This window comes from Cheilinus undulatus, linkage group 6 (genome assembly GCF_018320785.1).
Source record: "Cheilinus undulatus linkage group 6, ASM1832078v1, whole genome shotgun sequence".
NCBI classification, from domain to species: Eukaryota; Metazoa; Chordata; class Actinopteri; order Labriformes; family Labridae; genus Cheilinus; species Cheilinus undulatus.
The window spans coordinates 2,709,049-2,734,198 of record NC_054870.1 but is presented as its reverse complement, the minus strand read 5'-3'; the positions used below and the strand labels follow the sequence as shown (position 1 = coordinate 2,734,198).

Sequence of the window (25,150 nt, the reverse complement as noted above, 5' to 3'; positions counted from 1 at the left end):
GGAAACAAATTGCAATAGACAATTCTGAGGTCAAAGGTTGTTTATCCCATCATTATATCAGCATTCAATCAAAATCAGCCTCACAGACTTACTGCCTTTACTTCCTTCCCTTTATTCCTGAGTGAACTTCTGATCTTGGTCCGTCTGTTCTGGGCTAAGCTCCATGGCTCGGTTAGAAATGGATGCAGCGGGTAGGGGTGTCATCAGTCAGAGCAAAAGCGTGGCATGGACGGGACACTACAAACACGAACCCTCTGGAAATTGCTGATCAGCTGAAACAACTGCATTACTAAACATCCTTATACTCCCAATTACCCACTTCCTTCCCACAAACATGTTTTCTGATGTAACTAACAGAGAGAAGCTCACATCTCCAGGCTAGAGTCGTACAGTTCAGTAACATTAAAGTTTTCATCCGTTTTTCCTTTCGCTGCTTCAGGTTGTGAATATTTTATGAAACTAGGAGAGGGTAAATATAATTCACCATTTTCAGCAATAACTAAACATGTGGAAGCAGAGCTGCAAAGAAGTGTTTGATCATTAACAGAGCACAGATTGGCTTTTATTTGAAACATAAACTTACAGTACCAAGAGAAATACAAAAAAGCACTTTCAAATTAAAACACGTCAACATCCAACGATAAAAGGAAGCAGGAAACAGTCGAGTCCTCTTTAATTCTGTTTTTTTCTCAGTGATTCTGCGCTATCTGCCAGCACGTTTAATTCTACGCATTATTCCTAAATGGTCTAGTCTGCACTTTGGTGTTAGAGGGACGGGTGTCAGGATTTGTCAGATGACACCACGAGTTTGAGACGCAGAGGCAAACACCTCAAAGACAGCTGTGTGTGGTCTACATTCTGTTGAATAATCGACCTCTGGTCCAATACATTGCTTATTAAAATACAGAGGTTATAAAAAATACTTTTTACTAGCTCAGCAATAATGACTCCTATATTTGTATATATGTTCATAAATAATATAATACATAGATAAATAGATATTCTGTGTGTGGATTATAAACTTTGAAAAAGTATTTTTTTTTTGTCTGTAATACAGGAGTGACTACAAACGCTGAAATGCTGGAGGGCTGCCGTCCACCCTGATGTCCGGTAGACCTGGTCAAAGGCCAGAGAGTTTACATGCAGATTGGCGCTGGTGTGGTGTGCCAATGTCCCCTCTCTCTCGCCCTGCCAGTCTCTAGCTCCGCTGGCACTCGTTCTTACTGCAGGTGGCCTGACGCTCGATCTGCCACGTCCCCTCCTCGTATGTGCAGTAGCAGATTGTGCACTCATCAATCTTCACCTCTCGACCGGCCGGTATCACCGCCGTGTCCGCGTAGCAATTTGGTCCTGTAGGTGTTACAACAGAGAAGAGGTGCTTCAGTGCATTTCACAATGACACATGCTATTTTCTATGCTGCTTCTTTCTTGTAGACAGCGCTGTATTGTATAATCAGAGGAAGAACATTATTTGCTCCTTCCCTGTGATTTAATAGGCTGTGGGAACTGGGCAGACAGAACAGAGACTCAGAGAGATCCAGAGATATTTCAGTGTTAGAAACCAGACTAGTTCTAAAGAGAGGGATCAAAAATGGGACCCTATATTGGTGTTGGAGTCCTCTTTGGTGATTTCTGCTATGAGCCCATGAAGAACAATGTTTAATGTGTGAAAATGCAGATTCAGGACTGAGCACATAATAGAATAACGTTTCATTTTTGTCTGTTTGAAGGATCCAGTTTGGCAGAAAATGATTTGCATTCAGAGACACCCTTGGTGCTGCTGATATATAAAATACAATAACCTTTGCAATCTATAATGCAGGGGTGTCAAACTCAGCCACGGCAGGGGCCGGATTCTGGATTCAGGGCTAACCTGAGGGCCTAACAGGGTCACCTTTTTAACCTGAAACCGTAAACCTTGTTTCACCGCTAATATAAAAAAAAAAAAAACTTAACACTGATTATAAACAATTTGGACATTTAAGAAGTTAAAAAGAAAAGTTTAAAGGCTCACAATCTGAGAAAAGTAAATTTATTAGTTCAAAAAGGCCAAAACATGAATTTGATATTAAAAAAATTTTTTTTTTAATAGCAAATATATTAGAAAGAAAGTCAAAATCATGAGTTTAAAAGGTCAAAATATGAAATAAATTTGTAATCATGAACTTAAAAGTCAAAATAAGATTCAAAATTTTAAATGGTGAGTCTGAAAGGTCAAACTATGGGATTCTGAAGTCAAAGTTGGGAGTTGAAAATATGAGATAAAATACAAAATAATTGGTTAAAAAGGTCAAAATATGAATAAAAAATTAGAATTATGAATCTTAAAGCTCAAAATATTATATGAGAAGTTAAAATTATGAGTTGAAATGCTCAAAGTATGAAATTAAAAGTCAAAATCCTAAATTTGAGTCCTGATTGTGAGATGCAAAATTGAAATGTGAAATTAAAACACAAATTAATTTCTTTTCCCACATTCCTGACTTCTTATCTAAATATTTTTACTCCTTTTTCAGATTTTGTGACTTAACAAGGATTTCTTAAATCATCAGGATAAGTTCACATTTTTATACCTGAGGAAATCTGCAGACCTCAGACTGATGGGCCAGTTAGAACAGAAATATGAGATCATCTTGCGGGCCAGATTTAACTGTTCCACGGGCCAGATTTGGCCCCCGGGCCATGAGTTTGACACCTCTGCTGTAATGCTACAACGATAAAAAAAAGCTTTATGTGAGGAATCAGGCTGCATAAAGCGATCAAAGGTATTCCTGATACACTGTCAGAGAAAGTTGCTTATGAATCAAAGTGTTAACCTTAAAGGTATGGTGCATTTCTGCACTGCAGTCTGTATGTAAGACCACTGCTCAGTGCTGCCCACCTCAACAGCCTCTCTCAGTGCTACTCTGATCAACAAAAGGCAACTCATAAGGCGTAAACAGAAAACAGTATTTTGGTTTCATTCATCAGTTTCTCATCATTAGGGAGAAATTCACGAAAAAAGGCACTTTGCTTTCAGCACACATGCATTCTGGGACTGCTTCCACAACAATTCTCCCTCATTAAGAGAAATCTATGAATGAAAATAAAATGTTTTTCTGTCAAGTCAGAAGGCCTTAAGAGGCGCCATTACATTTAAAGACCCTGGAAAGTGAAATCCAAAATTGAAATGTTGGATTATGGTTGCTATAACCCTTTGAAAGTTTTCACCTCTTTCTTGGCTGGGTTAAATGTGGGCGGGGCCAGTATGTTGGCTCATGATGTCACGAGCCCACAGTGAGGAATGACCCCGCCCCTCTAACGCTACAATATAAAATCACAGAGCAGTTCATCTCAGTCCAGCCTGTTGTTAGCTGATGTCACTGCCTTTATTGAAAGCTAACTGTCAGTTAAATGCTGTTTTTTTTTGTTCAGTGTCAGGTAAATTCACCAAATCTATCAGTCACAGTGGTCTATGGACCATTTAAAGCAGTGATACTCACATGCATAACTCATTTGTGTTGATTTGTAGCTCTTTCATGTTAAGTTGAAATATTATTTCCCCAGAAAACTTTAAAAAGGAAAATTTTACCTCAGAAATTATGCATTGCAAGCAACAATCAGTTTGTTTCCCACACTTACACAGTAGGCTTGTCAATATCTTTTTTGTCGGCATATTTCTGTTGCCCTTATTTGCATTTTTTTTGCTACTTTAGTCTTTGACACGATCAGACTGACCGGCACTCCCTCCCCTGATTCGTCTCAGGCTCACTGATTTATAGTTCGGATGAGCTTGTTCTTTGTTGAAGTTAGGAACAGCTCCTTTCCTCTTAAATAACATTCTTTAATGTTCCTCTAGGAACTTTGAACTATCTGGTACACTGACTTGTGCATTTCTGCAGAAGTGGCGTTTAGTCAGAATGAGCACTAACCTGACACACATCCATCTGGAAAACCTTCAATACGAAGCGTTTGGGAAAGGGCAAATTTGAAAAAAACTTGGAATGTGATTGGATATATGTTCTGTATTTCACATCTTTACAGGCCAATCAGAGCAACAAAACACGTGACATAACAGCGACCGAGGTGCATGTGCACAGTTACCGAGGAATAACACGAACCATGGCGACTGTAGAAATGTCAGTACACGACTTGTCGTTTTTGAAAAGAAAACAACTCACTGCTGTTCTTTGTTCTTTTAACCAAGAAATGTCAAGTTCTGATAAAACTGGCGCTTCAGCAGAATCCGTGCTAATCTCTTCTGCCATAATTGCACCGGCCTTTTGTAGCTGCTTGTTTACATCAAGGCTCTGCCGTGCCTGAAAGTACTGCCCCTCGTTGCTGACTGGTCCTGTCACTTTCTAACCGGGCCCAAACGGTTCAGACGAGAGCTTTGCAAGATGGATTCACCAGTGAGAAACACGGAAACGGGCGTATCCATCTGCTTTGCAAGGTTAAGTGAGCACATGAGTGAGTAGCATGTATTTACCTCCAATAATCACTAAATCCCCTCACATTAAAGTAAATCAGTTCAGCCTTTCAGCTTTTATCCCCGCCACTCAAGCCTAAGGAGAAGAGTAAAACAGTCTGATGAGACTGGTGAAGATTTTAGACAAGGCTCATTTTAGGCTAAAAAATCAAATAAAATACATTAAATCAAAATGAAGCAAAAACAATAGGAATATTTTTTAAACAACATGTTTGTTTTTTATGGCTCTTATGGATCAGTCCCCTCACAAGTATATAACTGAAAAAGTAAACAGTGAACGTAATCAAACTTTACTTAAATGAGACATTTTTGCAAAAATAAAAACTAAAAAACAGCAATGAAAACAAACTAAAACAAAACGTAACTATAAAAAAAAAAGAGGAAAAAAAGGAAAATCCCAAACTGTTATGACCTGATTTTAAAAATGTGACCTGTGGTATTCCTCTGGTAAACAAATAAGCTGGGCTTTATTTATGTCCAGGCTTGGAGTGATGGGAGTGTTGGCTCTTTTTAGAGATCGGATCATTTGGCCGACTCGGCCATGAGAGTCAGTCTGTCAAATCCCAAATTATTCTTTATTTGATACCATGCTGTTTTTATGTCCTTAAAAAATGTGAGAGAGAAAAAAACGGATCTGACTTTCATCGCTCACAACAAGAGCCGGCTGTAAAAAGCAACTCATCTGCCAATGACACATCAGGACTCCCTCCTGACTCACTGTCTAACCTGAACTGTGATTTGAATGCACTACAAGGTTTATATTCTTTCATGTTCATAACAAAATATCAGAGAAAGCTGAAAAAGGGCACTAATAACCTCTGAGACTATATCTGCCCCTAGTCATTCTTATTGCCAGCAACCTCACTGCCAAAACTGCAGGGAAGTTAAGTCAATGAAATCGTGTACTGACCACACACTGGACGATTCACATCTTAACCTATTTTAAAAACGTGGAAGACCACAGACAAGAAGACAATTCTAAATGATTTTTCCTCTCATAATCTGAGCGTACACGCTAGACCACTCAGCCAGACTGGAAGTCCACTGAGACCACAAACCTGCCAACCTCGGGTGATCATGTGACATCAGAAGAATAACAAACATGTATGTCTATCGATACCGTCCGCTTGTTGTCCCTCCACCATGGGCTGTCCTGGCATTACAGGTGCAGAAAAAGTCATAAAACAAAGAAAAGACTCAGGATGAAATCCTGGCTGGGATGAAGCTAAAGTTGTGTTAATATTTGTGAGAGGTGAAAGGACGTTACATCCAGCGCTCCATCAGAGGCACTACGACCTAGAATAGGTTTTATAAGTATAAAACATGTTTTATAGTTACAGTCTAGGGGGCTATGGCTGCTTTAGGGTGGTAAAAATCCTGTTGACACCATACACTTGAGGACCATTCTGACAAATAATCGTTTGCGTCGAGCTTCCACTCAGGATACGCCTCCACGATCATCAGAGGAGGCAAATCACCACAAATTGGGCTTAAAATCCTGTAGTGAGTGGGCGACCTAAGGAGTGTTGTTGTTAAGAAGCAAGCAAGTGTAGGGCTGTGTATCATTTGTTTTTTACCTGGTGCCTGAATGATGCCTGAATCAGTGCTTTAAAGTGGGAAAAATGACTCCACAAACTCTGTGTAGGGCTTTGATTGAAGTTGAATGGCAGAAACACTAGGTATAGAAGTGTAGAGGTGTAGCATGCAGCATCTGCTGTTAGATATCCTCACAAGTTAGAGGTATGGCACTCATCATATTTGAACTGAAAATGAAGCCCATATTATCATGAAATAAACCGATCTGAATGCTACAGGGCAGTAATAGGCATACCCTATGACAGGGGTGTCAAACTCAGTCACAGCAGGGGCTGGATTCTGGATTCAGGTCTAACCTGAGGGCCTAACAGGGTCACCTTTTTAACCAGAAACTGTCAACCTTGTTTCACCAGTAATAAAATATGAAAAACACTGATGATAAAGTTTTGACATTTTAAAAGTTAAAAAGAAAAGTTTAAAGGCTCACAGTCACAGAAAAGTAAATTTATTAGTTCAAAAAGCTCAAAACATGAAATTGAAATAGAAAAATAATGTCTTTTAATGGCAAATGAATAAGGAAGAAAGTCAAAATCATGAGTTTAAAAGGTCAAAATATGAAATAAAATTTTTAATCATAAAATCTAAAGTCAAAATATGGTTCAAAATTTTAAATTGTGAGTCTGAAAGGTCAAAGATCATGAAGTCAAAGTTTGGAGTTAAAAATATGAGATAAAATACAAGATAACTGGTTATAAAGTCAAAATATGAATAAAGAATTAGAATTATGAATCTTAAAGCTCAAAATATTACATGAGAAGTCAACATTATGAGTTGAAATGCTCAAAGTACAAAAAAAAGTCAAAATCCTAAGTTTGAGTCCGATTTGTGAGATGCTAAATTGGAAATGTGAGATTAAAACACAAATTAATTTCTTTTTCCACATTCCTGACTTCTTATCTAAATATTTTTACTCCTTTTTCAGATTGTGTGACTTAACAAAGACATCTTAAATCATCATAGATAAGTTCACATTTTTATACTTGAGTAAATCTGCAGACCTCAGACTGGTGGGCCAGTTAGAACAGAGATAATCTTGCGGGACGGATTTAACTGTTCCACAGCCCAGATTTGGCCCCTGGGCCATGAGTTTGACACCAGTGCCCTATGACTTACCACCAATGAACAGCATCAATGCACGCACTAAAAAAAAAAAAAAAAAAATCAGCACAGCTTGGTTTTGCTCAGCGCAGCCAAAAGTCGGCGTGGAAAAGCCTCCAATGTGTTTATTCTGTGTAATAATGTTAGCCCAGTTACACAGTAAGAAATATGCAGGAGTGCATGTACAAAATGCCTCACTGCAGTCCAATAGTTCTGGTTTGTGACAGCTTCTACACTTTTTAGGACTTCAAGTTTAGCTGCTCAGAATTAAGCTAAGATATTTTTTTTTACAAGAAACTGTTACTTTCTAATTTATACCGACTTAGGCCAAGGGTGCATCATTTCCTATTGGTTAAAAAAACTGTCTTTATTTTAAACAGAATAGGCAACATCTGGCTGGTAAATGACACAGAAAAGGGCTTTCTATACTTGATTAAAACATTATAAACCTAAAGGAATTATATAAAAGTGAAATGTTAATATTAAAGTTTCAGTATGCTTGAGAATTGTTCACTGAGATGTCCTTAAGTTTTTAAAACTAAAAGAAGTCATCGAAGGAGCAGTGGTTTCCACAGTGACAGCCTTATAAACGTTTTATTTCACAGTGATTAGAAGCTTGAACAAACCTCCTTTATGACCCTCATCACTAACAACATGTCGTTTCTTTAAATGTCAGAAAAACCTCTGTGCCCAGACAGTTCTTTATTAGTGAATTAACCATCTGTTTGCTTCATAACCAAAGAGACCAACCAACAGCCTCAGCTGCTCGGCTCCATCTGTAACCAACAGGAAACGTGTCTGCTGCGCTGTGACTGGACAAACATGCATGTTATAGTCTTCACTGTGCTTACAGCAGTTAAACAGCCGACACAGTCAAAGGACTTTTTGAGGCTTTCACTGCATATTTTCTTCCGCTCATGTTTCCTTTTAAAGCTAAAAAGATGTGGTGCTAAGTGAAATATCCAGCATGCTCTTAGTAATATCTAAGAACCTCATCATTCCAATAAAAAGTATTTATACATGTTTTCTTGATTATTTGAATCTTTTAGCTGACTGCAGCTAAAGTAGGTCGATGCTCTGGCGGGGTGATGGAGCTTTATGAGCTCATACAGATATTCATCTAGATATAAGAGCATATACAGAGCACATAAAAGAAAAAGAAGCAGAGTGACCCTGCCGCATATTGCTGCTTTCCACAAAGTCTTATGAAAGAAAACCCTCCATGAGCAAATACAATGTGGAATGAAGGCCAGTGGGACACTAGTTCGAAAGTAGGACAGGACTTCAGTTATTGTTTTCCTTTCTACTTTTAGACGCCATATCTGTTGCAATAACCAGATTCCACATGGAGTTCACTGCAGTTAGTCATCTTGTATCTTTACTATATCTCCATGACATCCCAGAAAACTTTAATGTAGTCGGTCTGAGAGACAGAAGGAACGCCACAGGCTCAATGTGCTTTATTTCATTTCTCTGAGTGGAAAACGGGTCCTTGAGTCAGGATTTATGTTCATCGTTTCCTTAAACAGTGTTGTTAAAGGCACAGGAGAAATAATGGACACACAATGATTGGTTTTCTGCTGGTGTCAGTGGCCATCTCCGACCACGCTGATCCCATTTAACATTATACATTTCAATGCTGGGGTCCCTTAACCTCCTGAGACGTGCGCTTTTGTTTGGAGTGCATTTTTAACTTAACCGCCCTCTTTGGGAAATGCTGGACCTGATAAGAATAAAACCAAAGTGGAACAGGAAGTTGTTTTCACAAAAAATGTCTATACACAGTCGCTAGAAAAAGTATGTGAACCCTTTGAGATTTCTTGGATTTCTGCATAAATTGGTCATCAAATGTGCTCCGATCTTCATGTAATTCACAACAATAGACAAACACAGTCTGCTTAAACTAATACTGCACAAAAAATGATTTGTTTTCTTGTTTTTATTGAACAAAACATGTAAACATTCACAGTGCAGGGTGGAAAAAGTATGTGAACCCCTAGGCAAACGACTTCTCCAAGAGCTTATTGGAGCCAGGAGTCAGCCAACCTGGAGTCCAATCAATGAGATGAGATTGGATGTGTTGATTAAAGCTGCCCTGCCCTATAAAAAACACACACCAGTTTTGAGTTTGCTCTTCTCAAGAAGCATTGCCTGATGAGAACCATGCCTGGCACAAAAGAGCTCTCAGAAGACCTACGACCAAAAATTGTTAACTTGCATGAAGTTGGAAAGGGTTACAAAAGTATCTCTAAAAGCCTTGATGTTCATGTGTCCACGGTAAGACAGACTGTCTACAAATGGAGAAGGTTCAGCACTGTTGCTACTCCCCCTAGGTGTGGTCATCCTGTAAAGATGACTGCAAGAACACAGCACAGAATGCTCAATGAGGTGAAGAAGAATCCTAGAGTGTCAGCTAAAGACTTACAGAAGTCTCTGGCACATGCCAACATTTGTGTTGACAAATCTACAATAAGTAAACATTAAACAAGAATGGAGTTCATGGGAGGACACCACGGAGGAAGCCACTGCTGTCCAAAAAAACATTGCTGCACATTTGAAGTTTAGAAGAGATCACCTGGATGTTCCACAGCACTACTGGTAAAATATTCTGTCCATAGATGAAACCAAAATTGAGTTGTTTAGAAGGAACACACAACGCTATGTGTCCCAACTCATCCCAACTGTGAAATATGTTGGAGGGGCCATCATGGTTTGGGGCTGCTTTGCTGCCTCAGGGCCTGAACAGATCACTGTCATTGATGGAAAAATGAATTCCCAATTTTATCAAGATATTTTACAGGAAAACTTAGGACCATCTGTCCGCCAACTGAAGCTCAACAGAGGATGCAACAGGACAACCACCCAAAGCATAGAAATAAATCAACAACAGAATGGCTTCAACAGAAGAAAATACGCCTTCTGGAGTGGCCCAGTCAGAGTCCTGACCTCAACTTGATTGAGATGCTGTAGCATGACCTCAAGAGAGCGATGAACACCAGACATCCCAAGAATATTGCTGAACTGAAACAGTTTTGTAAAGAGGAATGGTCCAAAATTCCTCCTGACCCTTGCGCAGGTCTGATCTGCAACTACAGGAAACATTTGGTTGAGGTTATTGCTGCCAAAGGAGGGTCAACCAGTCATTAGCCTAGGGGTTCACATACTTTTTCCACCCTGCACTGTGAATGTTTGCACGTTTTGTTCAATAAAAACATGAAAACAAATCATTTTTTGTGCAGTATTAGTTTAAGCAGACTGTGTTTGTCTATTGTTGTGAATTACATGAAGATCGGAGCACATTTGATGACCAATTTATGCAGAAATCCAAGAAATCTCAAAGGGTTCACATACTTTTTCTGGCGACTGTATGAAGACAGGTGGTTTAATTCTCTGTAGTCCAAAAGTCTAAAACTTTACTTCTTTGCATTCTAAGAAGTAGTTTTGACTAAAATAAGGCTCTGCTAGTAAGGCATATAGATAGCAGTTTAAAAACAGACTCAGAAGATTTGCAAGAGCTGAAAATATTGACAAACATCAAATACCTCAGTGTTGTTTCAATGCATTATGATCCTTCTGTTTAAACTAAGCTGCAGTAACACTGTAGATGCTTTTCGCATAAATGGACAGTTTGCAAAATTCTGCCACCAGGGGGCTCTCAACCAAAACAACAACACCAACATCATGAGTACAGACCAGAGGCTTGTACGACGAAGCTGGATTAACACGCTTGGGATATCTCTCTGCTAGCTGGATTGACTTATCAAGACATTTGCAATCCAGATCAGCTGTACGACGAAGCTGGTTATCAACTCGGTAAGTGCACCCAGCATTTTCCAATCTGGATCAGTGCGCGCTCACACAAAAGGGGTGGTGTTTGCAGCATCTGACCAATCACAAACATGGAGAAACCCTGCAGAGCAGCGTATTTCTCAACGGAGGAACAGAGAAAAATATGAAGAGTTTAAAGCAGTCATCCAGGCCAGAAGCAACACTGTCCCTGCAGCAAAAGCCAGGAAGGAATGCTGGCAGAAAATTACCGACACTGTTAATGCGTAAATTCGTCAGACTATACAATATTAATTCATCAGACATTATAAACAGACAACACTCTGATCACTCAGTTTCACGTCATTACGGCACAGATGTTTGGGGCAGAGCTTCCTCAGCCAATTTTGTGTTGTGATATTAATTCCTCACCGTGACGGCACGAGTAGTTGTGCTTTCCATGAATCCATGTTTCTGCAGTTATGCTATGTGTGACCATTATTATTGACCCCATTTTTTCAGATGCAACCCTAGTGGAGCAAAAAAGACTTGGAAACAGGTGAAGATCAAAAATAAAAACATACATCAAGGCGGTGAGTGACAAGGCTTTATTTCTCCACACTGTCTCTGTTGTATGGATGAAATCACCGGAATTTATCTATCATCCATCCCTGAATATTCTTTCTCTCCTAAGTGCTCTTCTCACTATCAGTGCACCAATGTCTGCAGGATCTTCTAACAATGGGAAGGCTATTTTCCAAGAGAACTGATTGGTCAGGAGGCGGTGCTTTTATACTCACTGATCTCGTATCCAGAACATAACCTGCTCCAGAGTAGGTTAGCCGTTCAGCATAAGTTACCACAGTGATTTATCCCGGTAAAAAGTGAACCAGTGTCATCATACAGAAAATCCAGGGTTAATCCTGAAGTCATCTCGATAAGAGAAAATCCAGCTTTGTTGTACAGGCCTCAGCACTGCTCAGCTCAGCAGAACAGAAAACCAACATTTTGTTTTCATTCATAAATTTCTCACAATGAGGAAGAATGGACCTATGGAATAGCGCATGTTTGTGTTTGTGCTGGAAGCAGTCCCAGAATGGGCATGCTCTCTGGGATCCTTAAACTGACACACCAGATGGATGTGTGTGGGAAACCTTCAACACTAAGCGTTTGGAAAAGGGCAGAGGCTTTGAAAAAAATAGGAGTGTGATTGGATGAACGTTCTGTCTGTCACATCTTTACCGGCCAATCAGAGCAACAAAACACATGACGTAGCCACAACCGAGGAATAACGTGAACCATGGCAACTGTAGACATGTCAGTACATGACTTTTTTTGTTTTTGAAAAGAAAACAACTCACTGCTGTTCTTTGTTCTTCTTTTAACCAATAAATGTCATCAAGCTCTGATAAAACTGGCGCTTTAGCAGCATCCACGGTAAGCTCTTCCGTCCTAACGGCACCAGTCTCTTGTTGCTGCTTGCTTACGTCACCCGCCGCGCCCGAAAGTACTGCCCCTCATCGCTGATTGGTCCTGTCACTTTCTAACCAGGCCCAAACAATGCAGACAGGAGCTTTGCAAGATGGATTCACCAGTGAGAAACAGGGAAACATCTGCTTTGTAAGGTTATGGGATCCTAGGATGTGCATGGGTTTAACTAAACCCCACCTGTAGCTACAGCCTTATTCTCCCCAGAATTCACTGATTGGTCCGGTCTGTTCTCAGACCTGGTCTGTGTTTCAGACCTCAGCGTTTTTCAGGATGGATTTGACCGATGACAGATGTGGAGTCTGACCAACCCATTGGATTTGCAAAGTTAAGTTGTGTATGTTGTCTATCATGATTTATATGTGATGTAACTCACAAAAAATGTAATTGTTAATTTAATTCTACATTAAGGGGGCGGGGCTGGAGTGTCTGTATATAGAGTGAGAGCTGGTGGAGCGCTTAGCTCAGCTGTAGCACTGGAATAGCAGCAGCTTAATCAGAACTGAACTACATTTCTTTATTAAAACAAAAGCAAAGAAGCCACACTGTAAGCTCCTCTTGTCAGAGAAGATATTTTTGCTCTTCTCCCGACTGGCTGCGATGCTTAACCCACATCTTCTCTGACAAGACGACCACATTTCCTAAACTACAATAGCATTCACTGGTAGATTTGTTGCAGAGCTGTGCATGCCTTCATCCAATCACCTTCCGAGAATATTTTTTAAAAGTCATGTCCTCCCAAAATGCTTTGATAGCAAGCTTGATACCAATATGAATGTGAAATATCCATGCAATGGATATATGAAACCTGGCATGTCAGGTTACTCTAATATCAGTGTATTCATTATGTTGCGTCCTGATGCTAAAGTACAATTTAAAAAATCCTTGAAGACTAGCTGAAAATAGAAAACATACAGTAACTATCTCATTGATAGAAGTATTCAAACTTCTTGCAAAAACACATGAAATGTAGCTTTCTTCTCATGTGCCATGATTCAGTAACCTTGCAAAGCAGATGGATTCATCTGTTTCCGTGTTTTTCAGTGGTGAATCCATCTTGCAAAGCTCCCATCTGAACAGTTTGGGCCCAGTTACAAAGGGACAGGCCAATCAGCGATGTGGGCAGTACTTTCAGGCGCAGCAGAGTCGTAAGCAAGAGGCTGGTGCAATTGTGGCGGAAGAGCTTAGCGTGGATGCTGCTAAAGCCTCAGTTTTATCAGAACTTGATGATAATTCTTCGTTAAAAGAAGAATAAAGAACAGCATTGAGTTGTTTGCTTCCTCAGCAGCGCCGCACCTTTGTTGCTCTGATTGGTTCGTGAAGATGTGACACACAAAACGTTAATCCAATCACCCTCTGAGTTTTTTTCAAAGGCTCTGCCCTTTCCCAAACATTGTCTATAGGAGGTTTTCCAGATGGATGAGTGAAACAAATCTATCTGGGGTGTCAGGTTGATGATTCCGTGGTTTTCAGTCTTTTTTGGCATATATCAAACCAAATTTTCAAGGCACCGTACCTATACAAAATAGCCACTAACACGTTACAGTAAATCAAATGTATAGCAGGCAGGCCATGCACGGAGTCAAGCACTGCCATATAACTGAGATCAGCTGATCTCACACAAGCCCTCAGCTGACGGCAAGCTGATTCATGGCAAATCGCACTCATGCTGCCATGTTTAAACTGCTCTTGCCTGGCTACGTTTTGCTACTTTTTCCAACCCTCCTCCATCCCAGCTCCTCTATTTTCTGCCTCTGACTTTATCAGTGCCATTCCACTGTCATGACGCCTGCTCTGCCCGTTTTTTTTTTGCTGATTCTCTCTCTGCCCCAGGCTTTCAATGTAGGCGTATGGAAGGGCAGAGGGATCCCAGAACATTCATATAATTAACAGCAATGAGTTCAAATTTATAACTGGGAAAGAAAAAAAAAAGACTTTTATAACCACACATCATGAGTGTTTCTTGACAAAGTGGTCCTAACTGAGTTACAGTTACTGTGTTGTTATGATAATTACGTATGGTTGGACATAATACCACAGAATACCAGTGTGCATTTTCAATCTGCTTTATATCTTAATTCAAAAGTGTTTTCTCATTTACTATCATTACCATCCTTTTAACATCGTGAGAGACCTCTCTTGTCTGATGTAAATCAGGATTTTCTTCTTCAACCAGGGGAGAGATGCATCCTGGGATTTCACTGATTGATCCGTAGTCTTAGGAGTGGATTCGGGCCATTCTCTTAGACTAATTCTAGACCCCAGAACGAAAACCAGCCATATTTCTCTGGAAAATACTTCTTTCCTTTCCTACACTCATTTGATTGTGTACAAGAGAAGCATGAAAGTAGCTGAGTGTGGCCTCTCTCTAAATTTAACCTCAAGGCTGAAAATGCACACGGCAGAATTTGTGCAGTTTTAATTTGGAAGGAAACTGAATCTTAATGATGTAAAGGATCTGCAGAGGACTTAACCCCATGAGGGAGTGAACAGTACCACTGAAGCCCATCTTATCATGATCTAACCATCAATCAGTGAAACATTTTATCTACCAAAAATTCCTCTAGACAAGCCAACGAGCACCAAAAACGTCCCTGTTGAATTACTTACAGTCTCACTATGATGTGAAGGTCTTTTGTCAAATGAAAGTGCCTCTGTCCTCAACTAGCTTGAAAAAAAGTGCTCATAAATCATCCATTATCTCCCATGCTGCACAGCAAAATATAAACACTGCAGGAATTGCTTCTACAACATCAGGTATAGCATAACAATGGCTACTTTCCTTAAACTAACAAGGTCTTGAGCCACTATGTTGTATAATTAAGATACTGATAAATGGGAAGTCTCTCTCTTGCAGCCTCCATGTTTCATTTGATGTCAGCATCCAGGAGGAGAGTGTTGGCACATCAATCAATGTGAACAGTTTGCCGAGGCCTGTCAAAATGTCAACCCTAACACATTTATAAGTCCTCAGATGAACACGCTCACAGCCTATCTGAATAACAACTCATCCTGTGGCCCAGGCTGCTGTCGCTACTGATTCATCATCATTAGCAGCATTTAGAACACAGCATCTCACACAAAAGACGTATATGTCAAGGATATCCTTGGAGAGAAAAATGGAAAAAATAATCATGCACTTTACAAAATAAATGGAAAGTACGTCCCCTTAGGGCTGGGATTAAACCACAACCTGTCAGCCAGTCATTGCAGTGGCATGACACTCATTTGAGTTAATTAATGCATGGACCCGGCGCCAGCGTGCTTACTCATCGCTGTTGCCCTATTATCCTGCCATTCATATCACACCACCGTTTTTGTCATGGCTTTATTAACATAACATAGCCCATTGCTCCATTACTCCATGTTTTGTCTACTTCTCACTCTTGCTGTGGCTGCAAAATGTTTTTATAGGCACATCAGGCTTCCCCAAGAGCTTTTCAACAGCACCCAAAGAGGCACAGACAAATGGACTGTGAACGTGCATGAACAGTTGGACCAAAACTGTCACTACAGCATGCTTGAAGTCTGTGTAGACAGCGTGTGAAAAGACAGCCATTAGCACCTGTGGCTTTTGGCTCTGTAGCAGAGCCTGAAAATGGACAGAAAAATGAGGACGCAGCCAGATCACCATACCCTTAATTCTGAGATCTTAGAAACCTGCAGAGCTCTATTATAGGATAATGGAAATGGAAGAATAGTAGGAATCACTCATCTTAATGCATTTCTTGAGTACATTTGCATTATAAATGCAGAATAAAAATGGCCTTGCTTTGTAAAGACTGGCGGTGGAGGAACTTTGCATGGAGAGATATGATTTAACAATTACATGAATAATTTCTTGAAGAGGTGCTGTGTGAAACAGAATCGGACTTTAAAATATGAACAGCCTTGCATTAAAGCTGCACACAGTGTTTTTTCAGTATTTACTTTCCCATACTGCCAGCTCATATGAATTTTTATTTTGCATATGGTGTCTCTGGCAACAGTGCCCACTGATAATCTTGGTGGCTGAACAGCCCAGCTGCACAGAAGTAGAACGACTGTCACTACAAATGTTCTTCACAGGCCTGGCACCGCAAACCGCGGCCAGAAATCACAGCGGGATCCAGGTAATAAACTTTACAGGAAGACCTTTATTTGATTTAGATTCATGAAAAGAAAACACAAATATTCTAGAGAAGCGATTCCAAATAAATGCAGGAAGTCTGATTTTAGGCAATCAGTGTATGAATCTTATCATTGCATATGACTGGACAGGTATTACAGTCATTTCTAAACCTGAAGCACACATCATATGAGGAAAAATGTGATGCTCACTGCTGGTTTTGGATATTGATTGAAGAAGATCATATTGCAATGATGAAAAAATCATAATACTCATGGTAATGGGTTTATAATCATGATTTTGCTGTATGATTTTTATCTGGTGATTTTTTATCCATATATTAGTGCACTGAAGGTAAGCGACCATAGCAGCTGAATGCCACTCTCTCTCTCTGTGCTGGAAAATGAAAAAGGACATTACTGCTCCCATCAATCCGTCACATCACTTCAAAACCTCACAGACAGCTGACTAGATAAGTCAAAGGTAATCTGCGCCATGTGATATAAAACATTTCATTTTTTACCATTCTCTGTAAGTTTTTTCTTTACGTTTCTATTCCATGGCAGGTTCTCTTTTTCTGTGGTTCAGTTCATGTCATAATATTGACGTACCAATAAAAGCTGGTCTGCATCCAACAGGAAGTCAATTACTCTTATTTTAAGATGGCAGAAAAATCCAAAATGAGACAAAACAGCTTAAAATGTTAAATAGTAGAATTTTAAAATGGTAATTAAAATGATGCAATTAATTGCAATTAACTCCAGAAACTCTGAGATGTATTGTGATTAAAAAAATACATTTTTCTTACCCTATCAAAAACTACACTTATATGAAACGTTTTTGCAAAATAAAAAATGCAATGATTGTTACAATAAAGCAGTGATTTCAACCACTGTGGTGTGGCACACTACTGTACCGCGAGAGATCACCAGGTGTGCCATGGGAAATTATCCAATTTCACTTAATAGGTCCAAAAAATATATCATTTAGTCACTACATGTAATTATTCAGCAATGTGGTGGCTGGTAAGAATAATACTCCTCCATGTCAGTGGGTGGCAGTAGGGAGCACAGTAATTACCTTAAGAAAACAGAATTAGTGATGCATGATAAATGTGGCGGTGATGAGAAGTGCAACAGCAATGGATAAATATTTGAAAAGGAAAAATGAAGAATTTTCTAACCCGGATGAGATGCCATGTGTGAGTGGTGGTCAAAAGAATCCAGCAGTGGTGAGTCTGAGGTAGTACAGCCAAAGGGTCAGTGTACTTTCTGCCAGATTCACTTCCTGCTTGAAACCAGACTAAAACAGGAGAAACTCTCATCATTCTGTTTTTTGTTTGTTTTTTTTTTTGACCAAAGATGGAAAAAATGAAAAAAACAAACAAAAAAAAACAAAAAACAAAAACAAAAACAAAAACAAAAAAAAACAGCTGTCATTCCATTTTTCCATTCCTGACCAAAAATGAAAAAATGGAAAAACAAGCCATTCTTTTCCCCTTTTCATTTTGGTCACAAAAACATAAAACGAATAACAACATTTCAAAAAACAGGGTCCAATTTTTGTTTTTTCCAAAATAAAAGCCTTCATGTCAAGTCAAGAGCAATTTATTGTGTTTAACAGTATGATAGTAGTTTTATATATTTATATGCATCCTGTTAAAGGCTATCTTTGGACCTGAATTGAGAATAAAAGATAATAAAAGTTAATTAAATTACAATCCATAATATTGCCGATAAGTTTACAATTTAAATCATTAATCATACATTGTATGAAGAGCATTTTAGTCTATTATTATACTGTAAAACATAATGGATGGCTCTTGTCTTGACATGAAGGCTTTTATTTTGAAATGCTCACCTTTCCCAGTGGCCACATGACTTCCTGTTCCTCAAGAATTCCACTAATGAAGAAAACCAAATAATGGAATTGAAAAAAACAAACTTGTTACAAAACCCCTTTTGTTACTCATTTGTCTGTTTTTGTGACCAAAATGAAAAAAAAACAGAAAAGCGTGTTTTTCCATTTTATCATTTTCAGTCAAGAATGAAAAAATGGAATAACGGCTCTTTTCTTCTCGTTTTTTCCATTTTGGTCAAAAATAAAAAAAAATTGAATAACAAGGGTTTCTCCCGTTTTTTGAGTCTGGTTTCAACCAGGACACGGATCTGCCAGGAAGTACACTGACGCGAAAGTCACCTTTCATTTGGATTTACTTTCACCGGAGATCCGACCGTACCGACTCCGTTAAGCTTGTGTGGGGAGAAGCTCTCTAACAGTGCCATGGTCCCAAGCAAGCTTAAACGCCATCTCCTAACAAAACATCCGTCACTTCAAACAGAGAACACAGACTATGTTGTTGACCTGCAGGGACAAACTGAGAAATAGGCAACTTTAATGAGAGAAACCACAAAGCTGTCTGAGAGAGCTCTCAAAGCTAGCTACCTAGTAGCTGAACTCCTAATGTGTCATTTTTAAATATTTTTGGCTTGTGGTGTGCCTTTGAATATTTCTTAATCTAAAAAATGTGCCGTGCCTCAAAAAAGGTTTTAAAAAAGAACAAAACCATTGCAATAAAGAAAACAACAAATAAAAACAAATGAAGACACAACAAAAATTGAAAACAAAAACTGAAATGACATGAAAAAAATAAACTCTAGAAACTCACAGAATGCTCACAGTAGTCATTTTTTATAGTAACATTTAACTTTTTTACCATTTCCTCTGGTTATTTTTTCTTGACTTCTCTATCCATAGCAGAATATTTTTTTTCTGTAGATAAGCTTATGTTGTCACTTTCAATACACCAGTTTTTACTTGTTTTCCTTCAAAATAGAAGCAGGTTACAAATTAAAAGCAGGTCAAAGGTCAGTTCCTGGAAAAAGCTTACTTAGTTATTAAATACAACTACAAGTGAACTCCTAGAAGCCTAAATGCTGACTCATTAACCAGGAAACACTGGATGTGAGTGACACATCACTCCTGCATTATTCTTTATGTATAACAGTGTTAAACAGGGTATTTGACTGAATGAGCTCTTTGGTGTTGTCCCTTACTGAAATCACAGTTTTAGACTTCACTGATGTGGAGCAGCACTCATTTAAATGATCAAAAAGTCATAATCATAAAATACATATCTTTTTATTTGATTCCTTACTCAGGAAACTAATGCTGTTCAATTAATATAACTGCAGTCACATTCTGACCGTAATATCCAGGTGTGAATCAAACATTTTCATAAAAGGCTGAAATCATTTTTGTAAAATGTAGTACTTGACATGTCTACAAAAACGCCCACAGAGAAGCCATATAGTTCACAGCAGAGCCACTATTGCACTTTGTAGATTTCAAAAAGGAATCTGCCTACTATACTAGCAGTGCGTACTGATTTGCCCAAATGTAGTATGCAGTATTCGAACAAATGCAAAAGTTACAGTACGCCAAAATACCCGGATGACGTACTGATTTGGAAAATTTCACAGTATGCATCGGACCAGTCTGCGTCGCCTACTGTAACCCACAACGCAAAGTGCTGGGTCAGAGTTCGTAATGGCAGAGTGGCTGATGGTTACAAATAGAAGCACCATTACTTTTTATCTTTACCTTTTTAACATGTACTATAATGAAATAAGTTGTAATAGGGTCACTGTTGTTTTTGTTTTGCCGTTACGGCTCGTAATGGCTGGAAAGGAGCTGTCAAGTGTGTCCTTTCACTGCTCTATACATGCTAAGCTAAAAACCACAGCTATAAAAATCCAAAAAAATCAAATAAAACACTTCCCAGATTTTTTTCTGTACGTAAATGGATGGAAAACACTGTAGCTTCATTTAATATTGACCAGGGTATGACGTACTTCTGTATACCGGAAACCAGCTGAAGCGGGCCAAGCATACTACACAATAACGTCCACTGTCGAACGCAGTACGCAGTGCACAATACGTACTGCATACTGCGTTTGGCAGGAGTATGCACTAGGCCAACTCGAAAACAGCCGATGACTTAAAAAAAGCTTTTTCAGTGAGTACTACCTCACTTTTTAAGGTAAGTAGTCCTGCAAACTTAAATCACCATCTGAATCTTAGGTTTGAGCACTTGAAATAACTGATTCTGAACTAGTACTGAATACTTAAATGGTTAAGTCAGAACAAATACTGAGCACTTAATATAAACAAGTTTTTTAACTGACAAAGTTAAGTGTAGTTTACTTGTTATTTCTGAGGCATTGAGTTTGCATATTTTTTAGGTAAGCTCAACTCATCTTATTTTACAGTGTATTTGTTTCTGAATGATCATCTGACACTCTTATATTCCCTTAAGAATGATTTCTCTCTTATTTAATCATACTTCTGGTTAGAACTGTTATTGTTGATGTATCTTCTGTGTAAATTTACAGTTACACAACTAAACTCTGAATCAGTCGTGTGGATAAAAGTTCAGATGACCTTTCTGTTTGTTTTTTGGTCTGAATCATAAAAAGAATATTTGAGAGTTACACAAACAATAGTTTTCAGTTCAGAGGCAAACAGAGAAAATCCTGGGTAGAGGTCTGACCACTTAGTGACCCAGCAGCACTCTAATTGTTAAGACATTATGTGACTAACCATTACCTTCATTATTGTGACCTTTCTCTTCTGTAACCATAACTCCAAAGTCCAGTAATGGAAATGGCCTTTAGATAGTAAATTATAGCTGTGTGAGCAGCAAATTAACTCAAAGGATGAAAAATTGGAGCTAAAAATCAATTTCAACCTTTTGTGAATATATATTATGGAAAATGTCCTTCTTTCTGCTGTCCAATTACCTAAAAATGAAATCAGTGCTGCTCACTGATGACTACATCACAGCCAAAAGCCATGTAACATAGGAGACACCTAATACTGATTTCATTTTCATCGTTATTATGCTGCTTGTTTCTTCAGGAGGCTCAGTGTTATTACAGGGATGCAATAATGGCATCACTAATTAGCTGTTTTCTAAACCCTGGCTGTAAAATCCTGGCTGAGAATCTGTCACTTTAAGGAGCCGGGGGAAGTTTGTATTTTTCTCATATTAAAGAAGCATTTACAGAGGTCTACTGATTACGTGTTTTTCAAGAACTTGGAAAAATAATCTTTGGCTTCTAAATATAAAAATAAGGAGAGGGTACAAAGAGTGCATTTACCAGTGTGTTTATCTGCTGGCTGAAAACCTACAGCAGAAACTTGATGTTATTTCCAAATGCAAGGGAAATGACTGAATTTGTGCTGTGTGGTGTTTACTTTAGAACAGTGATAGTCAACGCTCTGCAGCCACACGTGGCTCTTTGGTGGCAATTTGAGGCTCTTTTATGTTTAAATTTGTAGAATAATTGTCAACCTTTAATTTTTGTCTGTATATTTCCATTTCCTGCATTTTGCAAGTTGCATTTTTTCCCTTTTATTGCCACTTTTTTCCCATTTAAGGTGCCTCTTGTCATTACATGTCACTTTTCCTATTTCCCCTCACCTTTTTGCTGCTTGTTGCCAATTTTAGTCACCTCTCACTCATTTTTCCCCACCTTTTTGCCAATTTTAGTTATTTTTCACTCATTTTCTCCCATTTTTTGGTGCTTTTTGCCGATTTTAGTCACTTTTTCACTCATTTTACCCCACCCTTCTGCTGCTTTTTGCCAATGTTAGTTATTTTTTAACTCATTACCCACCTTGTTGCCAATTTTACTCACTTCTCACTCATTTTCACCCACCTTTTTGCCAATTTTAGTCACTTCTCACTCATCTTCGCCCACCTTTTTGCCAATTTTGGTCACTTTTCACTCATTTCCCCCAATTTTTTTGCTGCTTTTTGTCAATTTTAGTCACTTCTCACTCATTTTCACCCACCTTTTTGCCAATTTTGGTCACTTTCACTCATCTTCATCCACCTTTTTGCCAATTTTGGTCACTTTTCACTCATTTCCCCCAATTTTTTTGCTGCTTTTTGTCAATTTTAGTCACTTCTCACTCATCCTCACCCACTTTTTTGCCAATTTTGATCACTTTTCACTCATTTCCCCCAATCTTTTTGCTGCTTTTTGCCATTTTTTGGTCACTTCTCACTCATTTGACCCCATCTTTTTGCCAATTTTGGTCACTTTTCACTCATTTCCACCATTTTTTGCTGCTTTTTGTCAATTTTAGTCACTTTTCACTCATTCCCCCCAATCTTTTTGCTAATTTTAGTCACTTCTCACTCATTTGACCCCAACTTTTTGCCAATTTTAGTCACTTTTCACTCATTTTGCCCCATCTTTTAGCTGCTTTTTGCCTATTTTAATTATTTTTTAACTCATTTCTCCCACCTTTTGGCTGCTTTTTGCCAATTTTAGTTATTTTTCACTTATTTATACCCACCTTTTTGCTGCTTTGGACAATTTTAATCACTTTCCACTCTTTTTTTTTTGCCACATTTTGCCCTTTTTTTTTTACATTATTGCCACCTGTGTGTCATTTCTTTGTCACGTGTTATCCATTTCTGCCACTTTTTCTCCACATTTTTGTCACTCTTCACCCAATTTTTGCCTATTTTATCCCAGTTCACCCATTTTTGGCCACTTTTTTTTGCAGCTTTTTCACCTGTTTTGCCAGATTTAACTTATTTATATTGCCACTTTCACCTACTTTTCACCACTAAGATTGTGGCTCCTGCAAAGGTATTTTTCAATTATTTGGCTCTTTGGTTGAGCAGGGTTGAGTAACACTGCTTTAGAATAAATCTGTCCTTACTGTGTGGGAGCCCAGGTGCAACTAAATCAGAATTTCAGATAGCATTAGCAGTGCTGCTCATTATTTTGTTTTGAGAGGTATAGCAGACACTTCACTGCAGGACAATTTGCATGAAATTCTCCATCATTTTTCTTGTAAAATTAAATAAATTGTTGGAGAACTTGCTGTGAAGCAGGATGGCAAAGATGCAGAGTTTCTGCATGGGACTGAAGCGATGCGCGTTTAGCCGACACGCATTTATTAAGCGAGACTTGCTCTGTTTGCTCCATTATTGCTTGTCTGTGTTGTCAGGATGAGACGGAAGCTGCTTCAATTAGACAAACCACAACATTTCGCATGCATATAAACAACTTCCCCTACACTTGTGTTTTCCAATCTGTTTCTTTTCAACCCATCGCGTCTCAAAGGCTCCTTTTATGAATCACGCCTGTCTTCACTTAAAGGAGTCTCTATCCCTCTTGGCAACCAGGCTAACATGTCTTGTGTTGCCCTATTTGAAGTGATTTTGGCTGGAGTTCAGACTGTTTATCACACCCGCCCAGATTAGTGTTGACCCTAATGTCTGAATCTTGAAGAGCACCACTTGTTTCCTCATGCGTTGCCAAGGCGATACCCTGTAAGAGCAGAGGACGAGAAGAAGGGAACCGTGGTAGAGGTGCAGATGGGAGAGGCGTCTTCTGCACTCTTTTCTGAACTGTTGCTTTAAAGCAGCGGCTACTGTAAGAAAATACACGGCTCAAAATGTACAACCAGCACTTCTGTGTGCCTTTTAACCCATATGTTGTAGAGTGGGCGAGTAACACTTCAAGCAGAAAATAAATACAAAAATAAAGACACGGAGCTTTTCCTCTTTGACTCGTATTGAGTTGGTGCTCTTTGAAATAATCAATTTGGTTTAATTAAACTTTATGTCAGTGAGAGAATGATGGTAACAAACTTTTCCAGGGTATGACACCATTTAATTGCAATGTGTTCCAGTGCTTTGAGATAATGAGTAAAAAATGATGAGAACCTGCCTCCATTCACAGCTGTTCTTTGATATTCATGAACAACTGTCTGGGGTGGATGTTAGCGATACCTCTCACTTTCATCTTCCTCCCCTGGCTCTTCCTCAAGTGTCTCCTCGCATACAGGCTGAATAACACATCTGAGACAGGGTGCTCTGCCATAAGCATTGATTTTGCATGCCTGAAAAGGCCAAGATAATGCCCGTGCATATTTAATGAACGTATCAAACACTGAAATACTTCATTGTGATTTATATCAATAGTTAGAACCCTCAGTAAAGAGAGGCAGGGCTGTTAGCTAAGGGACAACAAAGATTACTTGTTGAAAAGTAAAATTTCTGCTTTCTTTAGAGACTGGGAAACCAGGTTATAAGCTTCATTTCTTCAGTTATATCTCCTTTTTAAATATTTAGAGTTAAACTTTTAAACTTTCCAATACTTTTCCTTCCTTTTCGGTGCCATTGAACACCCCGATGAGCTCTCAATACCTTTTCATTAATGAGCTAAGCTTTGATGTGACGCTGCAGATGCAGCAGTGCTCCTGAGACGTCTTAACATCTGTCTATTTTACACAACATCTGTAGTAAAGACAAACAACACCACCCGACCTGCAACTCTCCCACAACCTCCAATAACCTTACTTTAAAATCATCAGTGTTTCATCACGGCGACGCTAGCGCAGCATTAAGAGCAGCGTGATCAACAGTGGTGGGATGGGAGCTGACAATCATTGATCCACATCATTTTTAATCATGGCTTCTGTAATACCTGGCGTCATGAATAAAGGATAAAGTGAAATCCTGCCTCATCAGTTTGATATTAACACGCGCTGAGAGGAGTTCAGGGGTGTCTTTAAACTGATGTCTCATTTACTTCTGA

At 38.9% G+C, this 25,150-nt stretch overlaps 1 protein-coding gene across 1 annotated transcript in view; it reads right to left on the bottom strand.

Annotated features, from left to right (window-relative positions):
• Positions 1–540: 540 nt before the first annotated feature.
• The window catches only part of vwc2 (von Willebrand factor C domain containing 2), a 69,659-nt gene continuing 45,049 nt past the window's right edge, over positions 541–25,150 (bottom strand). The window contains exon 4 of the mRNA XM_041788901.1: positions 541–1,350. Within this exon, the coding sequence (XP_041644835.1) occupies positions 1,199–1,350 (152 nt within the window). The 3' untranslated portion in view covers positions 541–1,198. The remainder of the gene's footprint in view (positions 1,351–25,150) is intronic.